General features: G+C 40.6%; 1 protein-coding gene across 1 annotated transcript in view; it reads right to left on the reverse strand.

The window, feature by feature from the left end:
* DGKQ (diacylglycerol kinase theta) overlaps nt 1–19,097 on the reverse strand; it is a gene marked incomplete at its 5' end in the record, with an annotated part of 90,962 nt that overhangs the window by 47,491 nt on the left and 24,374 nt on the right. The window contains 4 exons of the mRNA XM_084277955.1: nt 705–830; nt 1,507–1,592; nt 6,417–6,516; nt 16,415–16,494. Coding sequence (XP_084134081.1) covers nt 705–830; nt 1,507–1,592; nt 6,417–6,516; nt 16,415–16,494 — 392 coding nt within the window. The remainder of the gene's footprint in view (nt 1–704; nt 831–1,506; nt 1,593–6,416; nt 6,517–16,414; nt 16,495–19,097) is intronic.

Here is a 19,097-nt window from a genome sequence, read left to right on the forward strand (position 1 = left end):
TATTAAAGTACCTCATCTTGCATTAAGTGGAAAATTAATAATTTACTACACACACTTTTCAGTTCCTGCCCCACGTGATCCTACTTTGCACTCTCATTGTATCTCAGTGAGAGGCAGCATTCAGTGGGTGTACCAAGTGTTATCTACACAGCAGGCTGAGTATCAATACATAAAAAGCTGCGGCTTTCATGAGTATTGTTAAAGGATACCATCGTGTTGCACAGGAATTAAACGTGTTGTGTGAATGGAAAAACACAGAAACCAAAATTGACAGCTCAAGAAAACCCAACAACCACCCACCCACATGTGTCAAGAAGTATTTTACACTGAAAAAGGAATAAGCATATTAGAATGTTAAGGCTTTGAACTTGCAGAATTCATGAGATGTGAAATAAATTCTGATTTCACACAGGAATGGTAACTGTAGGCTTCTAAACAGAAGTCTATAATGACCAGTCACTGTTAAAATTCAATTCTGTTGGACTTACATAAAGTTTAACAGTGACTTTGAGAATTGCTTATTTTAATGAGTAACAAGAGGGTTTAAAAACCCCCCAGGTTTTCCTTTTAGCTCACAAGTATATCTGTATTTATATATGTAAGCGTACAAAGGAAATGCATTCATAAAGTGTACAGTTACAGTATGCTTAAAGTGTTTAAAAAAGCATAGAGTTCCCGCAAATATCTGCAACAGCAAAACATACCAGGATGCCACACCATTCACATCTCATGCCAGACAGCACCTCAGAAGAGCCACAGGTCTTTTTGCAGACTTCGCAACGAGCACTCGAAGAGAGGTTTCCCTCCCTCCAGTGGTGGTGGTAAGTATCCTGGGGGAACACATCATGATTTAACCTTACATGGAACAGATACAGAGGCATCTTCGACCTAACTTTACAGCAATTCAAACAGCTCTGGGGAAACAGCAACACAGACTAGGGAGTTATTTTCTCACTGTAACTATGAACGTGAGCAATCTTACATCTCACTGAAAGGTGTTTATCAAACTTCTAAAAATTTTATCACATGGTACTTTTTATCCACAGTCCACCCAACATATTATTTATTTTAAAAAAAATAATTCCTGAAAGGTCAGTGTTGTGCGTGTATTTTACAGTGAGAAGCTGGGCAGTTTTGCCTCAGGCAGGCTGCAGGAAGCCTGAGGAACATGCTAATGTTTGCCAGAGTTCCATGGCAGCTTCTGGAACAAAAATTTTTAGGTAAAATACTTGATTTTTCTTTTTAATTGCTACATTGTATAAGTCACACAGAATTTTCAGTACCACTTCAATAAGCCTTGTGAATATGTCAGAATTTAAGTTCATCTCGTTCTCTGCTATACCCTCAGAAGTCATACATTTCCTTTTCCGGCCAATCAGCAACAAAAGTGCTTTGATAATTGGCAGCATGTTAAAGAAAAGACCAAGGCTCCTCCCCCTCCTCCAGCCCGTGTTTTCACACCAAAAATGCCTGACCACTTTCTGCTGGGGAGACATCCGCACTTACATGATCCTGGTGCCCATCCTGGTGACACTGACGGCAGTCACTGCAGGCAAACAGGATACAGTCTGTGTGCACGTGTAGCTCACAAACTAAAAGCATAAAAACAAGAAAACTTCTTTAAGCTGGGAACCATGGGAGATGTTGTTGCTCCTCCCTCCTGAACTCCTGTACAACCTTTAACCACCGTATTTTCTTTTCCTTCACGCATTTTTCTGTTCAAAGATAGGCAATAAGTTTATTAGCATTGCACTGTGTGTTGCTCTATGTACTGTGTTAAAACTATGCAGCTAATATAATGAAAGGCCAAGCTAATTTTGCTCCTAAGCACTTGCCATATTTACTCCATGCTGTGTTTTAACCCCAGCCAGTAATTAAGCATCACACAGCTGCTCACTCACTGGCCCCACTCAGCGGGATGGGGAGGAGAATGGAGATAAAGCGATAAAGAATTTAATAGGCTAACAAAGGAAGACAGTAACAATAACAGTAACAGCAACAACCTCTAGATAGACATTTAATTTTATATGTTTGTATATGCACACAAAACCCCTGAGTGATCGACAAATGCAATTGCTCATAACCTGTGGGGGGAAAAACACAACCATGCCCAGTCTGTTTCCAAGCAGTGATTCTGCTTCATGGCTAGCTTGCTCAGTTATATATGGAGTATGACATCATACAGTATGGAATCTCCCTTAATCTGTTGGGATGTGTCCCCTTTCAAGTCCTTGTGCACCCCCAGCCCCCTCACTGGTGGAGTGGTGTGAGAAGCAGAAAAGGCCTTGGCTCTGTGTAAGCACTGCTCAGCAGGAACGAAAACATCCCTGTGTTATCAACACTGCTTCTAGTACAAATCAAAACCATAGCCCCATACCCCATACCACAGAAAATTAACTCTATCCCAGCCAAAACCAGCACACTCCAATACAGCAGGTTAGATTTGTAACAACCATCTGGCTTATTCAGCTTTGCCTCAGTTTCACAGGAACCTCTATCTCTACCAATATAACTGTACCTGAAGCCTTCTTTGATTTAATCAAATAAAAGAAGAGTTAAATGTTAGAAGCATTAACAGAACAAAAGTTCTCCTGCAATGAAATACCACAAAGTCTGGAGCATAAAGTAACAGTCTTCCTCTGTTCCTTTTCCAAACCCTACTGCAGCACATGTGGGCACTCCACAAGTGGGTCTGAAACAGCAGATGCTTTTCTGCTGCACAGCCCTTCTCTCTATCCCCGTAGCTGTCACAAGCATAAGAAAACAGGAGAGGAGGTGTGTTTGAGCCCCCAGAGCCAGCAAAGCAGGATGCATTGATGCTGAACCATCAGCAAGGCAGTAGCACAGCCCTCCTGCTTGCAGGCAGGAGCCCCGTCTCACTCAGGGTTCTGCGGGAGACGTGGCAGAAGTCAGATCAGCCACCAGCATGCCTGCACCAGCACGGGCTCGCTTCTGTTTGCAAAGCGATATGACACACGCTGACATCAGAACATGCAAAATGACTGGAGGATACAGTTCTCAGGGAGATTGCAACAGTCAGAAAGCATGTTTTACTCAGGAAATAAATCCTTTTTATTGCCAGATAACACTCCATGGGTTCCATTTTAAACCTGACCAGAATAAACTGGTATGTTAATCTCAGAGAGGATTGTTCAAGCTATGTCTGCATGTGATAAATCACCACTTCACTATCAGGAAAGGGAAAACAACCATTTCTTTTCAGTGCAGTCTCCTAAAGTATGTTTAATATTGTCTTCCAAAATACCTGTCAGATACTGTAGCTGGAAGAAATTTTAGTGAAGCCTGTAAAGTTTTAGACAGGTGTAGTTTTGGACAAAGTACCTTCTTTATTTAAACACTGACTTGAAGTATTAGATGCGAAATAAAATAGAAACTACAAAGGTAAAAAAAAAAACCCAAAACCAAAACCCCAGCAGCTGAAATGCTATGCTGCAAAGGATGTACCATTAAAAAAAACCCAACCCTACAAAAAACCTAAAAGAGCTCAATACCTAGCTTTATTATTCTAAGAGTTAGGAAAGTTCTCTGTGGACCTCACAGACAAGACATATAAAAAATCCTAGCTGCTTTTTAAAGACTTGTGTATACGAAGTACTCTGGTAAAGGCATCTTATTTTCTGTCAAGTAAACGAAAGTAAGAGGCAAGCATCAAATTCTTCAAACATTTGTTTCTGTTCTGCTCAAAAAGGTTAGTGCTCCAGGCCCACCACAAAAATCTGAAGCCCATAACCTGAGGATTGGAAGATGGCAACTGCATTGTAGCCCCATTATCTGAAACCATCTTGAAAACAGTATCCAGTTTCTCAGAGAAGGTTACCTTTGAAAGCACTCGCTGAGCTCCAGAATAGGCAATCAGCAACAATCTTACACTAACCCTACAGAAGGCCGTGATCTACCACCACACCAAAGCAAAGCCTCTTTTAACAGGCCTTACTAAGACAACCACAAGCTTTCACATACAGTTCCCCCTGTCATGTGTCTTCACCGAGCTCCAGAACTTTCGTATGAGATGTGACACAATCCTTCCTCCACTCACTTTTCTCCACATTCACATATATAACACAAATATTTTACTGCTTTGCCAATTAGCTACCAGGCAAACCAGACACTTTGGGTCATACCCTCATCCATGGTAAAAGTTTCCACAGACCAAATTACAACTTCAAGGAATTAACAAAAGCATTGGTTTTTTTAATCATTAATTCTTCTCATACAGGTACACACTGCCCTTCCCAAAACTTTGTAAAAAACACGGAAAGGTTTTTTCCCTTTATTTAATTCATATCTGTTGCTTCTAACACCAACCCCAACTCAGAGATAGTATGAATTAACATGAAATTGTGTGCATGTAATGGGCAGGAGCGTCACAGGATTTAAGTTTTTCTGATTAAGGTTCAACTAGTTGAAGTGCTGTGAATTCCTTTATAATTGCCAAAACCCCCAAGTTGGTTAATTTCAGATACAAAAACTTGTTTGAATAACCTTTAAAACATTAACTGCCTCCACCTTTAGTAAATTTGGTGCTCCTCATTGATGCTTAAAAAGAAACTTTTGTAAAGGATCCAAAGCTAAAAGAGTTTCCATTTACTCTCTCTTTTTTTTTTTTTTTTAAATTTCCATCCCTTCTTCTTGGAAAAAAAGGGACAGCAACTCTCATCATCGTGAGGTATCCAGGTTCAACTGCTGCCAGTGAATTCTAGAGCAAAAACAGCTATCCAAAGCAATTAGTTGTTGTCAGCAGAATTTGGAGTCTAAATATTGTAATTGTTTTGCCATTGATGTGTATCTACTTATCCCACCAGGGGTTAATATACATCCATGCTCATTTCTGAGAGCAGATGCCTCACTGTGCACCCACAATGTTTAGTACGTGTCTGAAAAAGAAAAAATATTTTACTGTAAGATATTAAGAGACCAAAACATTATTTAAATTATTTTAAAGTACATCTAGTGATGGCAATCAATTTCTTAGAAAAGGTAACTTCATCTTAGCTCTCTACTCTATCTTAATTACGGCAGTTATTTCCTTAGTTAAGGAGAAGTTCTAAAATTCCAGTGTCAGAACATTATTACTAACAGCAGACTTGTACCATTAAGCTAAGTCGTTAGAACTAAGCAAATAAAGTTCAACATCTCTATCTGGATTGAAAAGCTCTAGAGCTTCCAACAGCTGACTTCTAAAGCAGATCCTGACAGATTTCTGAAGAGTAAAAGAAGAATCTTCTGCATTTTATTAACCTTGAATGCTGTTTGAAATCAAAATTTTGGAAAAGTATCAGGGAAACAAGTTGTTGACTTATTGGTATTCAAAACACAGGATAGCAAACAAGCCAACAAGTCACACCACACAAAACAAGATGACTGTTGAATCCACGTGAGGAACACAATTCAGAACCTTCACTGAACCAGAAAAAAAAAAAGTGTCTGGGAGTTTTTAATGCCTAAATGTAACATGCAATTTCACATTTCTTAAGATCATTTAAATGGAAACATCAGAAAACATAAATATTCCTTTCCAATGGGAGCCATGCTAATGACCTACAATAATAAGGAAGAATATGAAAACAAAATTTAGAAATCTTTAACTAAAATAGATGACTCAACTAAAGCTATTTTCAAAAGTTAAGAGGTCATAGCCTCTCACCTGTTTTCTTAAAAAGTTCACAGGTAGTATACCTTTAAAATACTAAATGTATTTAACCTCACAACAGCAACTGAACAACCACTAGATGCTTAAGATGAGATAGATGGGAGAATTTAGGAGTTGCCCCACGTCATAATCAGTCAAGTACTCATGCCAACATGTATTTCAAATAAAAATTCCAGTGTTTGGGTGATTTCTTTAATTATTGTTTTTTCAGAGAATCCATGTCAGAACACTCAGAGCAGTACTATTTTGACAAACAATATTTTCAAATATCTTTCCATTGAAGGCACTTCATCCCCCCTCACAAGCAACAGACATCTGAGACCAGTAGCACAAAAACGTCCTCCTTTGTAGAAAGGAGGAGGTTTTAGAAACACGAATACCTGATGATCCTCTGTATTGAAATCTTCCATGAGAAACAGAAAAAGACTACCTCAACAAGAGAAGCCTTTCTTTCGGCATAATAGCTTCTCATTCATTGCATACCATGAACAGCAAAGATTTCTTTCAAAGAAAGATGAAAGAGCATTATGCATTTGATAGTTATTATTTATTGAACGTTACTGATTTATTATTCCTCAATTTGAAGCACGCATTTCCACAGCCCATGAGTGAATAAGCAACTAAAAAAAATCTCTCAAACACAGTAAGCATGTACGTGTGTGTATATAGGAGGTGTGCAGCGGAAGCACAGTGAACTCCACTGGATCACACACAGAGGGTTATGCAAACAGGGCTTTCCACTTACCTTCACATCGAAAAGCAGGTGACTCCAGAGACTTTCTGCACACAGTGCAAAACTTCCTTTTGTAATGTCCAGGGGGCCCAAAACAGTGTGCAACTGGAACCTGCCAATGAAGAGAGCATAACACACCATCAGGCACAACTTTCAAAGCGCCAGTTACAACACAAACTGCTTCATCATGCAAGACAGGGCAGTATAAACAACATAAACATAACTGAGAACAAATATACAGGCAAATAGTCTTTTTTTTTAAAATATCCTTAAAAGTATCACAGAATCTCCTGAGTTGGGAGGGACCCATAAGGCTCATTGAGTCCAACTCCTGGCTTTATGCAGGGCCAGACAAGTCAGAGCAAACATTTAAATACTTTATTTTAAAGTTTGGGGTTTGTTTTTTTTCTTGGGGATTAATATCTGACATATATAATTTTTAAGTGCCAGTCAGCTTCTTTATGATTCACAGTGCCACAAATCCAGCTGTTTCCTCTGGGTTCAGTACTGTGTGACTTACCTGGAACAGCTGTTCCTCTCAAGTATTATTAATGGCATTACAGGCAAAGACCAATAGTTGCTCTTGTGTTCAAAAGCTACCAAAAAATAGCCTAGAGACTCTCAAGACAATTTTTAAAAGCTCAGTGCTGCCACAGTCCAGGGCTGTCCAACCCCTTCTCTGAATAAAGCCCAGCCAAATGGCTGATCAGAACAAAGGCACTACCCTCCCAAAGCTTGGATGATACTGAGATACAGTTCCTGAAGCACATCCATACTGAGGTTCCTGTTTACCATAGGTAGATGATGATATATTGCAATGCCACCTGCCAAGAACTGTACAGTATTAGCAAATGTATTTCTAGTATAAAATTCACTTGTCCTAAAAAAGCTAGGGTTTTTTTCTTTCCTACTTAGCAATTAGTAATGAATATGGGAAGGGATGGTACCAAAAGATCAACAGAAAAGATAAAAATTAAGAATTAGAAACATAATTGAGCTTTACAGTTGTTGTAGAGCACTCTTTCTGCAAGACTTATACCTTTGTAAAACTGACATTTGCCTTAGAAGTAAGTAGCATAACTGCATGTCCTTCTAATAAGGCTGCCAAACAGTTACGTAGGCATGAAATGAAATTAATCATTTCCAGTAAAAGTTGGAAATAATGACTTAAAATACACATAGTGATAGATAGCTTCCTTTCCTTCCAAATTTACTAGTAAACAATTCACAGAAGGATTTGAATTTTTATCCTTGTACATTAAGGTTTTCATTGGAACCACTAGCAGCAAATCTAACTCATACTGGTAACAAAGAATTTTATGACAAGAAGTCGCTTCCAGATACAAAGGTCTAAGTCCTACCAGTGTTTAATTCTCACCAGTGTTTCTGCCTCTGAAAGCATGGGGACAGTTATGCTAAATAATCCTGTACTTCAAGTATGCACAATGAAGTAAGTGAGATACAGTTTTGCCAGATGTAATACAAGGAGTAAGGAGCATCGCTAGAAGTTTAATCAAGAAGAATAACTAAACCTCAAACTGCAAAGCAAGCAGTTTCTCCAGATCTTCTCTGACCTAACCTTTGGGAGGTAAAGGAAGATGAAGTATGAAATACGCCTCTGTTACAGATCATACACAGCAGCTGCCCAGTCAAGCAGAGTCATCAGCGCGCTGCCCCAGCAGACTGTGCTCTCTGGAGGAATCCTTAGTCCCTGCCTGGCTGATCTCAGGCTCACTACCATGCTGGGCTGACAGCCAGCCTGTTGAAAGGATTTCCTATCAGTATCTCCAACATATTACAAAATGTCTTTACCTCCAAAAGCTTCAAATTTTTGCTTTACATACAAGTTTGGGATTTAAAAATGCAGATAGACCATGCTTTGGGATCCATCCCCTACTCCCATTAACCCAAACAAACTTCATTATCTGCAGCCCTCTAACCCCAGCTCTGACACAAACTTCATGGTTAGTTTGCATTAGTCTACCTTTTTTCTTTCTTTTTTTTTTTTCTTTTAAGAAATCAGAATGTTCTAGTCATATAATGCATGTTTATATAAAAGTATTTTTGGGGGGGTGAAAAAATCATGGAAAGCCTGGAGAACTTTAATTAAACTATCTCAGATAAAGTTCAAGGCTTATACTCCCTCCTTACTTTTCTTGCACTTTCATGCTACTTCCAGGAGAAAGGAAAACCCAAACCTCCCTATACAGTACAGTATAAGTTACCTGGCTCAGCTAGATTGGAGGAAAGCACCAGAGCCATTTTCTCACTCTAGCTGCTCCAAAAACAAAAAGTCCAATCTCATCTTGGTGGGAGAAGCCCACTTGCTGAAAATTCATCCTACACAGTGAGGCCAAGTGCAGAAAGAGATAATGAGAATGGCTATGTGAACAGAGTCCTAGCCTGCCAGAACGATTACAGGGAGTACTGAGAAGCCCAGTTGAGATTTTTTTTTTTTCAGGAAAGCTTTTCTGCACACCCCAACTTGACCTCAGATTTCAAGTATCAAGTCCAGGTGATAGGCCTGCCCCACTCCTGCCACCACTCCAGGGACAAGGCAGCAGACGCCAAGGAGTAAATAGCTTGCTTTGGACATGAGCATTTCACCCCCTCAAGCCATGTCTGAAACACGGAGAACATTTTTTCCCTGGCCATGAGTCTGGCTCTTTTATCTCACACCTGACATAGAAATGGTGGCTTTTCATTATTATCAGAGGTTCTTTGGAAGACAGAGGACACAGTTTTTGTGAAAAACTGTTGATTTTGGGAAAGGCTTCAAGAAAAAACTTTGACAGGAGTCAAACTTTTTCAGGATCTCGTCCGTACTTTTGTCTAAAAGGCTCAAGGGAAGGAGACCAAGTCAAAATTCTGCAGTTGTTCAAACCCTGGCTACAAACCTGTGAAGTGTCAAGTCACTGCCAAATAGAACAACTTGCTGATTGAAATGCTGGGAATAAAAGAAAAAGGCAGGGGGGCTGGAGGAGGAGGTATCTGTTCCTTCAACTTCTCCCTTTCTGAAACAAGCCCAAGAAGCTTTGTTATGAGTGGTCTTTCCAAAGTGCTTTAGAAGTGACAGATATAAAACCACTGCAGAGCCCATCAAGAAATGGGATGGGAATAGGTGGAAAAATAGAAAACGTAGAAGAGCAAGTACAACAAAATGAACTCATCAGGCACATCATGTTTCTCTCAGCAGCTCTCTGACTTTCTGTCACTGCTAAACAAGTGCCAAGTGCCCAATGCATAACAAAATTAAAAACTCAGGTTTGGAGAGCCAGTGAGGCAGCATGTCAGAATATGAAATGTTACATATTATTCTTTAATTTATATCCACCTGTGTACAGCAAAGTACAGATGCATAAGGAGGCCTACAGAGAGAAACTTAATAATTGATGACCAATTTTCCAATGCAACTACTTAAATTACTTTAAGAAAACCACTAAAATCAATTTCCACAGAAAAACACTGAAAATTTCTGCTTGCAATGCCACTGAATGACATCTAAGTGCCCTTACAGCATCGATCACAAGCCCATCAGCAGAAAGTACTGTGGTGACAGTACAGCATAAGCTCCAGAATGACTCTGCACTCACAGACAAGATTCTCCTAGCTCCTATTTAGTTTCCTGCTGTTAAAAAAACCAAAGTATTGCAGAATGTAACAAATACCTGTAAAAGTTCATAGCACCCTGTAAGTAAATTTGATTCTGTAGAAACCTAAAACTGAGATTGTAACCCCGTCAGTGCAAACTGTGTGCAAGAGCACAGAAACAGCAGCAGTAACAAACTGCCCTTAACACGTCAACTTTGGAAGAAAAGGAAAGCATTAAACTGCTTTCTCTGGGCAGTGCCTTTTAAAATTGTTCCTCATCCTGCAAACCTGCAAAGTATTTAGTATGTGACCCATAGCAGATCATGACCATAAATGCCAGTCCACTGAGGAAGAATCAGTATGTGCCGAGCAGCCCAGCTACCACCCAAACCCTCTGGTTCTTGGATTGTGTCAGGTCTCATCTTACTGGTCTGCAACCTCCTGGATATCTCAAGTGAGCTCCAGGAAAGCCTGTATTCTTCACCCAGCTGCAGCTGTTTTCTACCAACTCGGGCAGATGAAAGTTTTCAGCCTGAATCCTAAGTCAAAGACCACCAGTCTCAAAGGGGAATGACAGAAATACAGATATACCAAATGCCAGTGTGACAGCTGTTGAATTGGGAAGTCTTAAAAAAGAACAACCTAATAAAAAGTTTCCTAGGCCTGTGTCTAAACATTATTTTGCCCATGCACCTCCCTCCCCATCACACCAGAGAGCTCCACACTTGTAAGGACTTCGTAAAACACGACAGAGGCTGAGAAAACAGGGCTGCAGGACCTACAATAGTGGGGGTCTGATCAGCTTCCAAGTAGGAAACAGTACAAAGGCTGAGAAAAATGAATTTAACTTGAGGTCACTCATTTTCAATTCATAAACATTGTGGCATTTTAAGGATCAGTGCAACCATCTTAATGAAATGTCCACAAGTGTGGTCACAGCCTTTCAAGACTGCTCTCAACATAAGGCAAAAATAAATATAGCTGATTCAAAATGAAATAGCTTTTCTCAAACAAGAACATCTTCTGCACTGGATTCATCAGAATGCATAAGAAGTACTTCCTTATCTCATACTCCTAAGGCTCGCTCTGACATCAAAAGCCTTTCCTCTTGATAGATGTGGTGGTCACACCTGAGTACAACCCATGATTACTCTGTCCAGGTTTTTTAAGTGTCTCAATAACACCCTCCCTGAGAGAAGCTGACAACTTTACGATTCAACTATTCCCAGTGTCAACATCTCTTCAATTACTTACTACTCAGTAATCACAAAGAGCCCTTTTATTAGCTTGAAGCATGTCTAGTAACAAAGGATTTCTACAACTTAAACACATTGTGTGCACTTGAATGCACTCTACTTCTATGTTTTCCTATTAAGGACAAGGCTTGTCAATTAGCTGTGTCCAAACTGACATTCTTCCTCTAAGCATTTGATATGCCAGTTAAAAAGCAACTTTCAGTAGATACTCCATAAGGAACTTCTGAAATCAGATAAGAACACAAAGTTAAATGGTGTCTCAACATATCATAGGACAGGAGAGATGATAAGATCAAGTACATAGTTATCAAGATTTTAATTCAAGGGAATAATGCACAAATCCATATGTCGCCTCACTGTATCCAGGATTTTTCTTCCATCCTTACAGGCCTCTCTGACAGGACATTAGGACTTACCTACAAGCTTTAAAGGACTCTTTGTGATGACAACTATATAGAGAATTCCATAGCATTTCAAATCAGCAATGTACGACACTTCTAGAAATAAGACTTCTGTAAGAGCTTTCCACTGCAATTAAGAGTTGCTGAGACTAGTATTTTTTATACTGTAAAGAGAAAACCACATGCAAATGACAGTCACTCCTTGCTTTTACTGCTAAAGAGGAGATCAATGTCCATCTCCTTCTAACAAGATTAAGAATTAAAAGATACACGCAGAGTGACATCCCATACCACTTCTTAACCTGAAGTGTCATTGATACAGCTATGGGACTTGTCTGGGAGTTTGCAGGCTGCCAGTTTCAACAGAGATAAACTCTCTTGACTTTATGCAATGCAGGGTCCTAGTCCTTCCCTTCAACTTCAGGGTTAAAGTGACTATCACTTTGGGGAGGTGATGAGGAAACCTTGGTACAGTAAGCCAAGATTACCAGCAAGGAGTTTTACAAGTCAGTTGGTTCCTAAATTATGCCACGTGGTTGCTACACTCCAAGTAGCAACTGCCTTGCTGAGTAAGTATGGGTCAAGTGCTGAAGAGCTGGAGACAGACCTTCTCAGTGAAGGTGTTCAGAGCTATCCAGCAAGCACCCAAGTAAAACAGAGAACCTAAGAACAGTTTTTTGGAAATTTAAAGGTCATCTACTCCAACCCTCCTGCAATGACCAGGGCCATCTTCAACTAGACCAGGCTGCTCAGAGCCCCATCCAGCCCGACCTTGAATGTTTCCAAGAATGGGGCATCTACCACCTCTCTGAGCAACGTGTTCCAGTGCCTCACCACCCTTGCTGTAAAGAATTTCTTCCTTTTAGTTTAAAACCATTACTCTTGTCCCATCATAACAGGCTCTGGAGTTCAACTGTTGTTAAAACAACATGTGAAAAATCCCTCACACCTGCAAAGCCTCTCTATCACAGATCAATAAAATGGGTAACATTTCTAATACAGCTTCAATTCTAACCTAACAAGGGAAAATAAAACTTCACATTTCACACCCAAAGAGACTTCATTTTCACTATTATTTTGGGGTTTTTTGGGTGTTGGGTGTTTTGGAGCTGGGTGTTTTGTGCCTTTTAAAAAAAACCCAGAAAACCCCACATACCTCAGAGTAAGCAAATACTTATGGGAACGCAGAGGAGAGAATGTTTGAATTTTGAAAAGTCACCAAGACCTTACCAGGGAAACAAATCGTATCCTCTCCAAACCATAAACACACAAATTTGTTCAGGAGACTGATTCATGAAGTCTTGTTTTGAAACATCATGACCTGAATCCAGTCTGGAATGCTAAATGCAGGTGATAATGATTAACAAGAGTGCAAAAAAAAATTCTTAGGGCAGCTTTAAGAGTGAACACATGAGGAATGATCTGAGACTGGATGCAGTCATGGCATGCTTGTGATGCTATAAGCCTTTACTTGACCTTGGGAAGGAAACCCTGCTCTCAGGAATAAAAGTTTCCATGAAATATCTGCTGAAAAATTATTCTCTGACAGTTTGACTTAGCATCAAATGACACTGATGAGCTTTAACAATTACCATCTTCTCTAGATGGAATCCATGGGATTGAAAAAAATAATAAAAATCTCATTTCTGTAAAACACAGAATATTGACATACTAGAAGGAACTATCATGAAAACAATGCCAGTGTTCCCTCCTACATCAGACCTTTTCATAAAGAGATACACTCAAAAAAATCTGAAGGGAGAACAGGGAGATTAAAAATATAAACTTTCCACACATTCTATAAATGATTATCATTTGGGTTTTGCTCTGTTATGTTTTTTAAGCCAATGCCAAATTCAATATTTACTTCAGCAGAGACTGCACAAAACCTGACATCAGCCATATGGCAAGCTTCACTTGTACAGCAGACCAGGATTAATGCAACTTGGATGACCACATCAAGGATGACAAGACTGTCCGGAAAGAACAGCACAATCCAGTATTTTCAAAATATAATCATTATATCTCATCACAGATAAGGCAGAAGACTCTTTACAGCTGAATACAGCAACATAAAACTGCAAACATCTTTGAGTGCTAACACCACCACTCAGATAAAACAAACTGTACTGCATAGCAAGGATAGTTAGATTTTATGTGTAAACAATAAACAGTCAAAATTCACATCTTTGGGCAGGTGGAGAACAGAGATTGGCAGAAGAACAAAAAAACTAGACTGACATTCATGACTGATACATTAGTAAGTTTAAATGCAGGATTTTTACCATGCAAAAGCAAAGGAACAAACACTGTTTTGTATAATTAATTAAACCCAGAGCAAATTCATAAAAGCAGTTACAAGTGTTTAAAAATCAACATCTTTATCAATGACCTGGATGAAGGGATTGAATGTTCCCTCAGTAAATCTACTGATGACACTAAACTGGGAGTAAGTGTTGATCTTCTTGAGGGTAGAGAGGCTCTACAAAGAGACCTGAACAGACTGTACTGATGGGCTGAGACCAGCTGAATAAAGTTTAACAAGGCCAAGTGTAGAGTGCTGCACATGGGACATAACAACCCCATGCAGCGCTACAGGCTTGGGGGAGACTGGCTGGAGAGCTGTCAGGCAGAGAAGGCCCTGGGGGTGTTGGTTGACTGCAGGCTGAATATGAGCCAGCAGTGTGCCCGGGCAGCCAAGGAGGCCAATGACATTTTAGCTTGTATCAAAAAGAGTGCGGCCAGTAGGTCTAGGGAGGTAATTGTGCCCCTGTACTCGGCATTGGTGAGGCCACACCTTGAGTACTGTGTCCAGTTCTGGGCTCCTCACCATAAGAAGGACATTGAGGTCCTTGAGCAAGTCCAGAGAAGGCCAACCAGGCTGGTGAAGGGGCTGGAGGGCAAATCCTATGAGGAGCAGCTGAGGGAGCTGGGGATGTTTAGTCCGGAGAAGAGGAGGCTGAGGGGAGACCTTATCACCACCTACAACTATCTGAAAGGAGGTTGTAGAGAGGTGGGCGATGGTCTCTTCAGCCAGGTGACAGGAGATAGGACAACAGGAGATGGCACAAAGCTGTGCCAGGGCAGGGTCAGATTATATGTTCGGCAAAAATTTTTCACTGAAAGAGTTGTCAGTGCCTGGAACAGGCTGCCCGGGGAAGTGGTTGAGTCACCTTCCCTGGATGTGTTTAAAAACAGGGTAGATGATGTACTTAGGGATATGGTTTAGCTTAGGATGGGAATGGTTGGACTTGATGAACTTAAAGGTCTTTTCCAACCTTGTGATTCTGTGAAAACTCTGACACTCTGAATTAAATTATTTTTTCTCAGTTGGATTTGTACCATTCTCCCAAAGGCCCTTGCATAGATAGCTTTATCACCTGACTCATTCCTTTTGCTATGCTGCAATGACTGACCACCAGCATACTGCAACATCAATAGATGCTAATTCTTAGTAACAGCATTTCTCACCACTTACCTGTCCCTTTACTGTGGGTTCTAAGACTTCACAGCAGTAATTCTTACTATTTCACTGCCAACTCTCTATGTATGAGACATCTTTTTGCCACCTAAGTTACACCTATCAAGACGAAGCATATGTGGGAAGGAGGAAGCATGCAGCAAGACCTAGCAACATTATCATCTAGACAAAGCAAATTTAAGAAGAGTGGCTAATTGATCTCTATCCAATTTCTGTAACTTGAGTAACACATTGTTTTAAACTTTCCTGTCGCACCCACTACATAAGCCACTACAACATAAAGGAACTTGCAAAGCTTTTTAGCACATAAAGAAGGGGATCAGTTCCACTTCACAAGTTCCCAGGTCCACACAATGTGTTCCTATAAATAAGCTTTTATTTTAGTCAGAGAGGTCAATTCTGATATTACACCCATGTCCCATTTGACGTTTGCATATGGCCCCTTAAGAAGTGTTCTACTACTTCTCTAGTCAGTTTCTCATCTCCTTCTTCCCTTTTTTCCTTTTTCTGTCACCCCTTCCCAGGTGGCTAACAGTCTTTGTTTTCTCTTCAGTTTAGATTCTTAAAACCTTAGTTGCATCCTACTATCTTTAAAGTTGACTCATCTTTCAAACCCTTTAAAAACAATCTCTTAAGCGTGAAGTCTTGTGGGAGTAAAAGTAACAAGGCACCAGAAAGCAAGTGATTTATTAATTAAAGTAAAAATAATTTAAAAATAAAATAATTATTACTATCAACCGAAGTCCTGCCCTCTGATTTTCTGGCTTTGAAATCCTACACTTTTGATGCAATGGCCTTATTCTCTGGACACAATGAACAAGGAAATTCTTAAGATGCAACAACCAACACAAGCTAAGCATAGCCCCCTCAGTTATGTTGAGAAGATTCAGCATTTTCCCAGTAAGCTGCAGTTACTGTAGAAAATCTGATGGTGTATAGAGTTGTTCTTCAGTGTGATGCACGGTGTATTTTTCCGAAAGTGCTGATACCACCCAGTCACCCCACTCCATTATTGCAGGGCTTCCAGGTAGCAGCACACAAGTAAGAACACCTAGTAATATTTAAGGAATGCAATAAATTCTACACACAGTTGTCCACAGCAGTGACTTTCTGAAGGAAATGTAACTTTGCCTTTGAGCAGCTCTAAAAGCATCCGTGCTGACTAGCACAATTGATTTAAGCACTGTGATATTAACAAGCCACCACTGTACTGAACCATCTTCACTGGTGACAAATTTGCGCTATTATCCCCAAAAGACAAAGAAGTGTGTGCTTACTCACCCTTACAAGGCTGGGAGCAATACATGAGCACGGTATCTTGACATTCTTGAGGCACTTTTCATGAGACATAAAGTTGCAAACTGTGAAAATAAAACAAGAACCATAAGCAAGTCTGCACAAATAAGAGGCTCTGACTACATATTTTTTGTTTTCCACCAGTAGAATTAGGAACACATCTTTTTAATCACGTTTGCTCTCCCACAGGTTTGAGACTGTACATGACTATCACACTTGCAGTGCCTGAAATTCAGCTTGTTTTGTTACTAAGATGTTGGCAATGGTAAAGGAAGGAGAGTTTATCCCAATGCATTGGAGGCCTACAGCGAGTAATTCCCTCTCTCTGTCTCCATAAGCACCAAAATGAGCTCTTAAATTTCAAAGGAGTCCAAACTAGCTCTCATATTGCCAAAGCAGATAGACATGTTTGAAAGTAAGTTTTTCTAGAAGCTAGTGCACGTGACAGGAATAAATGGGAGAAGACACTATTGTTACATAGTGAGCATAATGGACAAAAGAAACAAAATTAAAGGTCATCAGTGGCATTCAGCTTTGAAAGTCAAGAGCAACTAATTATTTCTTTTACTGTGTGATCAACAGGTTTAGAATTCTACCCAAACTCCACAAAGCATTCTTTCAAGCAAGACAGCGTTTAAAAAACAAATTCTCATGAACGGTATTTTCCACAGCTTTTTACCATGGATTTACATCATGTTGAACTGTGCAAAGAAAAACAGGGATTCTTCACTTCATCCCCACCATCTCACATTGATTATGACCTAATAAGCCACACAGCTAGGACTTTACAGTTCTCCTCCTTTCAAAATTACTCTCCATCAGTCCAAGCACGATGATGCTTACACAGACACTCAGGCCTCATGGAAGCATCGATCTCTCCTACCACCTGGGCAGAAACTCACTGCCCAGTGGCGACTGTTGCTGAACACAGGAAGTTTTTGTACCTCCCTGCTTTTCAGAAGCACAGTGTACTACTTCCTAAATCTCACCAGAGACTGAAAAAACCCCACCAAAACCCCACAAGCTTTAAGCTTCCCATCTGCAGCCCATTGGTGCTACTGATTGTACATGTGAGTGCCATAAAAACTGTTTTTCCTCTCCTCCCCCTTCTCCAGCTCATTGACTTCTGATCTGACAATTCCACTTCTTCCACACCCACTCCAGTATTAAAATCCAGGTCCACTTCTCTATGCTGCTTACTGCCCATCCATGCAAAGCAAAATCCTTTCCTTTGAGTGCTGCAAACAGAATGATGACCCTTTTAATATTGGTGCTTAAGTTATTGTGAGCAGTAGGCAGACCTTTCTTTTTCACTGGTCTCTAAGTTACAAAAAGAAGCAGCACTGCAAGTCACTACTCTGTACAAACATGTTATACATCATCCATGGTTGAACTGGTCAATTCTTACCATGCTACTGTATGCTATTCACAACATGGAGGTAGATGGATGCACCCTACTCACTTCTCAGGTCTCTGCAGCATTTCGACTCATGATTCTAGGAGGGTCAGCTGGTTGCTGTGAGAGCAGGTCTACAGACACTGCATGAGAAAAGCTATCTGCCTGTTACCAGCTAGTCTGAAATTTACCATGGTCATCTTACCACTGCCAGAAGACATCTGCCTCAGCCATATGCTTAGACAGCCTCTTCATTGGTGCCCAAAGCTCATCTGAACCTGGCTATGTGAGGGGGGGACTGATCTGCACAGGTTAGTCATCAGTTGTTCCAGTTATCACAGACTCACAAACTGGCTTGGATTGGAAGAGACCTTAAAGTCCATCTTGTGCCACTCCCCTGCCATAAGCAGGGACACCCTGCATCAGACCAGGTTGCCCAAAGCCCCACCCAACCTGGCCTTGAACACTGCCAGGGAGGGGGCAGCCATACCTTCTCTGGGCAGCCTGTGCCAGGGACTCACCACCCTCACAGGGAAGAATTTCTTCCTTATATCTGAACTAATTCTCCCCTTCTTCAGCCTAAGGCCATTACCCCTTGTCCTGTCACTCCACGCCCCTGCAAACAGCCCCTCACCAGCTTCCTTTATGTCCCTTCAGGTCCTGGAAGGCTGCAATAAGGTGTCCCTGGAGCCCTCTCTTCTCCAGGTTGAACAAGACCAACTCTCTCAGCCTGTCTTTACAGAAGAGGTTCTCCAGCCCTCTGATCATCTTTGTGGCCTCTTCCGGAGTCACTACAACATGTCCATGTCTGTCTTGCACTGGGGACCCTGCAGCTGGATGCAATACTCCATGGTTCCCCTGACTCCAATCCACAAAATATGCTGATATGATGCTTCAAATATAAATAGGCAACTGTTCAAGAACTTCATAAAGGAGCCAGTCGAGGAGAAAGCATCAGTGACTAATGAAATTCAGTGAAATGGCATGGTTTTTCCTTATATTTGTTTCAGAAGTGGGCAGACTAGAAAAGAAAGAACAGAGCAAGATGCTGTAGATTGGTCCCAGAAATGTCATGGTCTGCAAGAAGCTGCAGGCAACTGAAGTCAGCAAGACCATTATCTCCAAGTGGCTACTAGTTTTACTTCAAGTGCACACACAATAGCTCAACAGAAGACAATCAAGCTCTACTCAAATGACCCAGGAAATTCAAAGAAGACTCCAAATCAGCTGATAACTGTGAGATTCCCTTCACAAATATGGACCTTGTGAGAT

This window comes from Gallinula chloropus (genome assembly GCF_964237585.1).
Source record: "Gallinula chloropus genome assembly, chromosome: Z".
NCBI lineage: Eukaryota > Metazoa > Chordata > Aves > Gruiformes > Rallidae > Gallinula > Gallinula chloropus.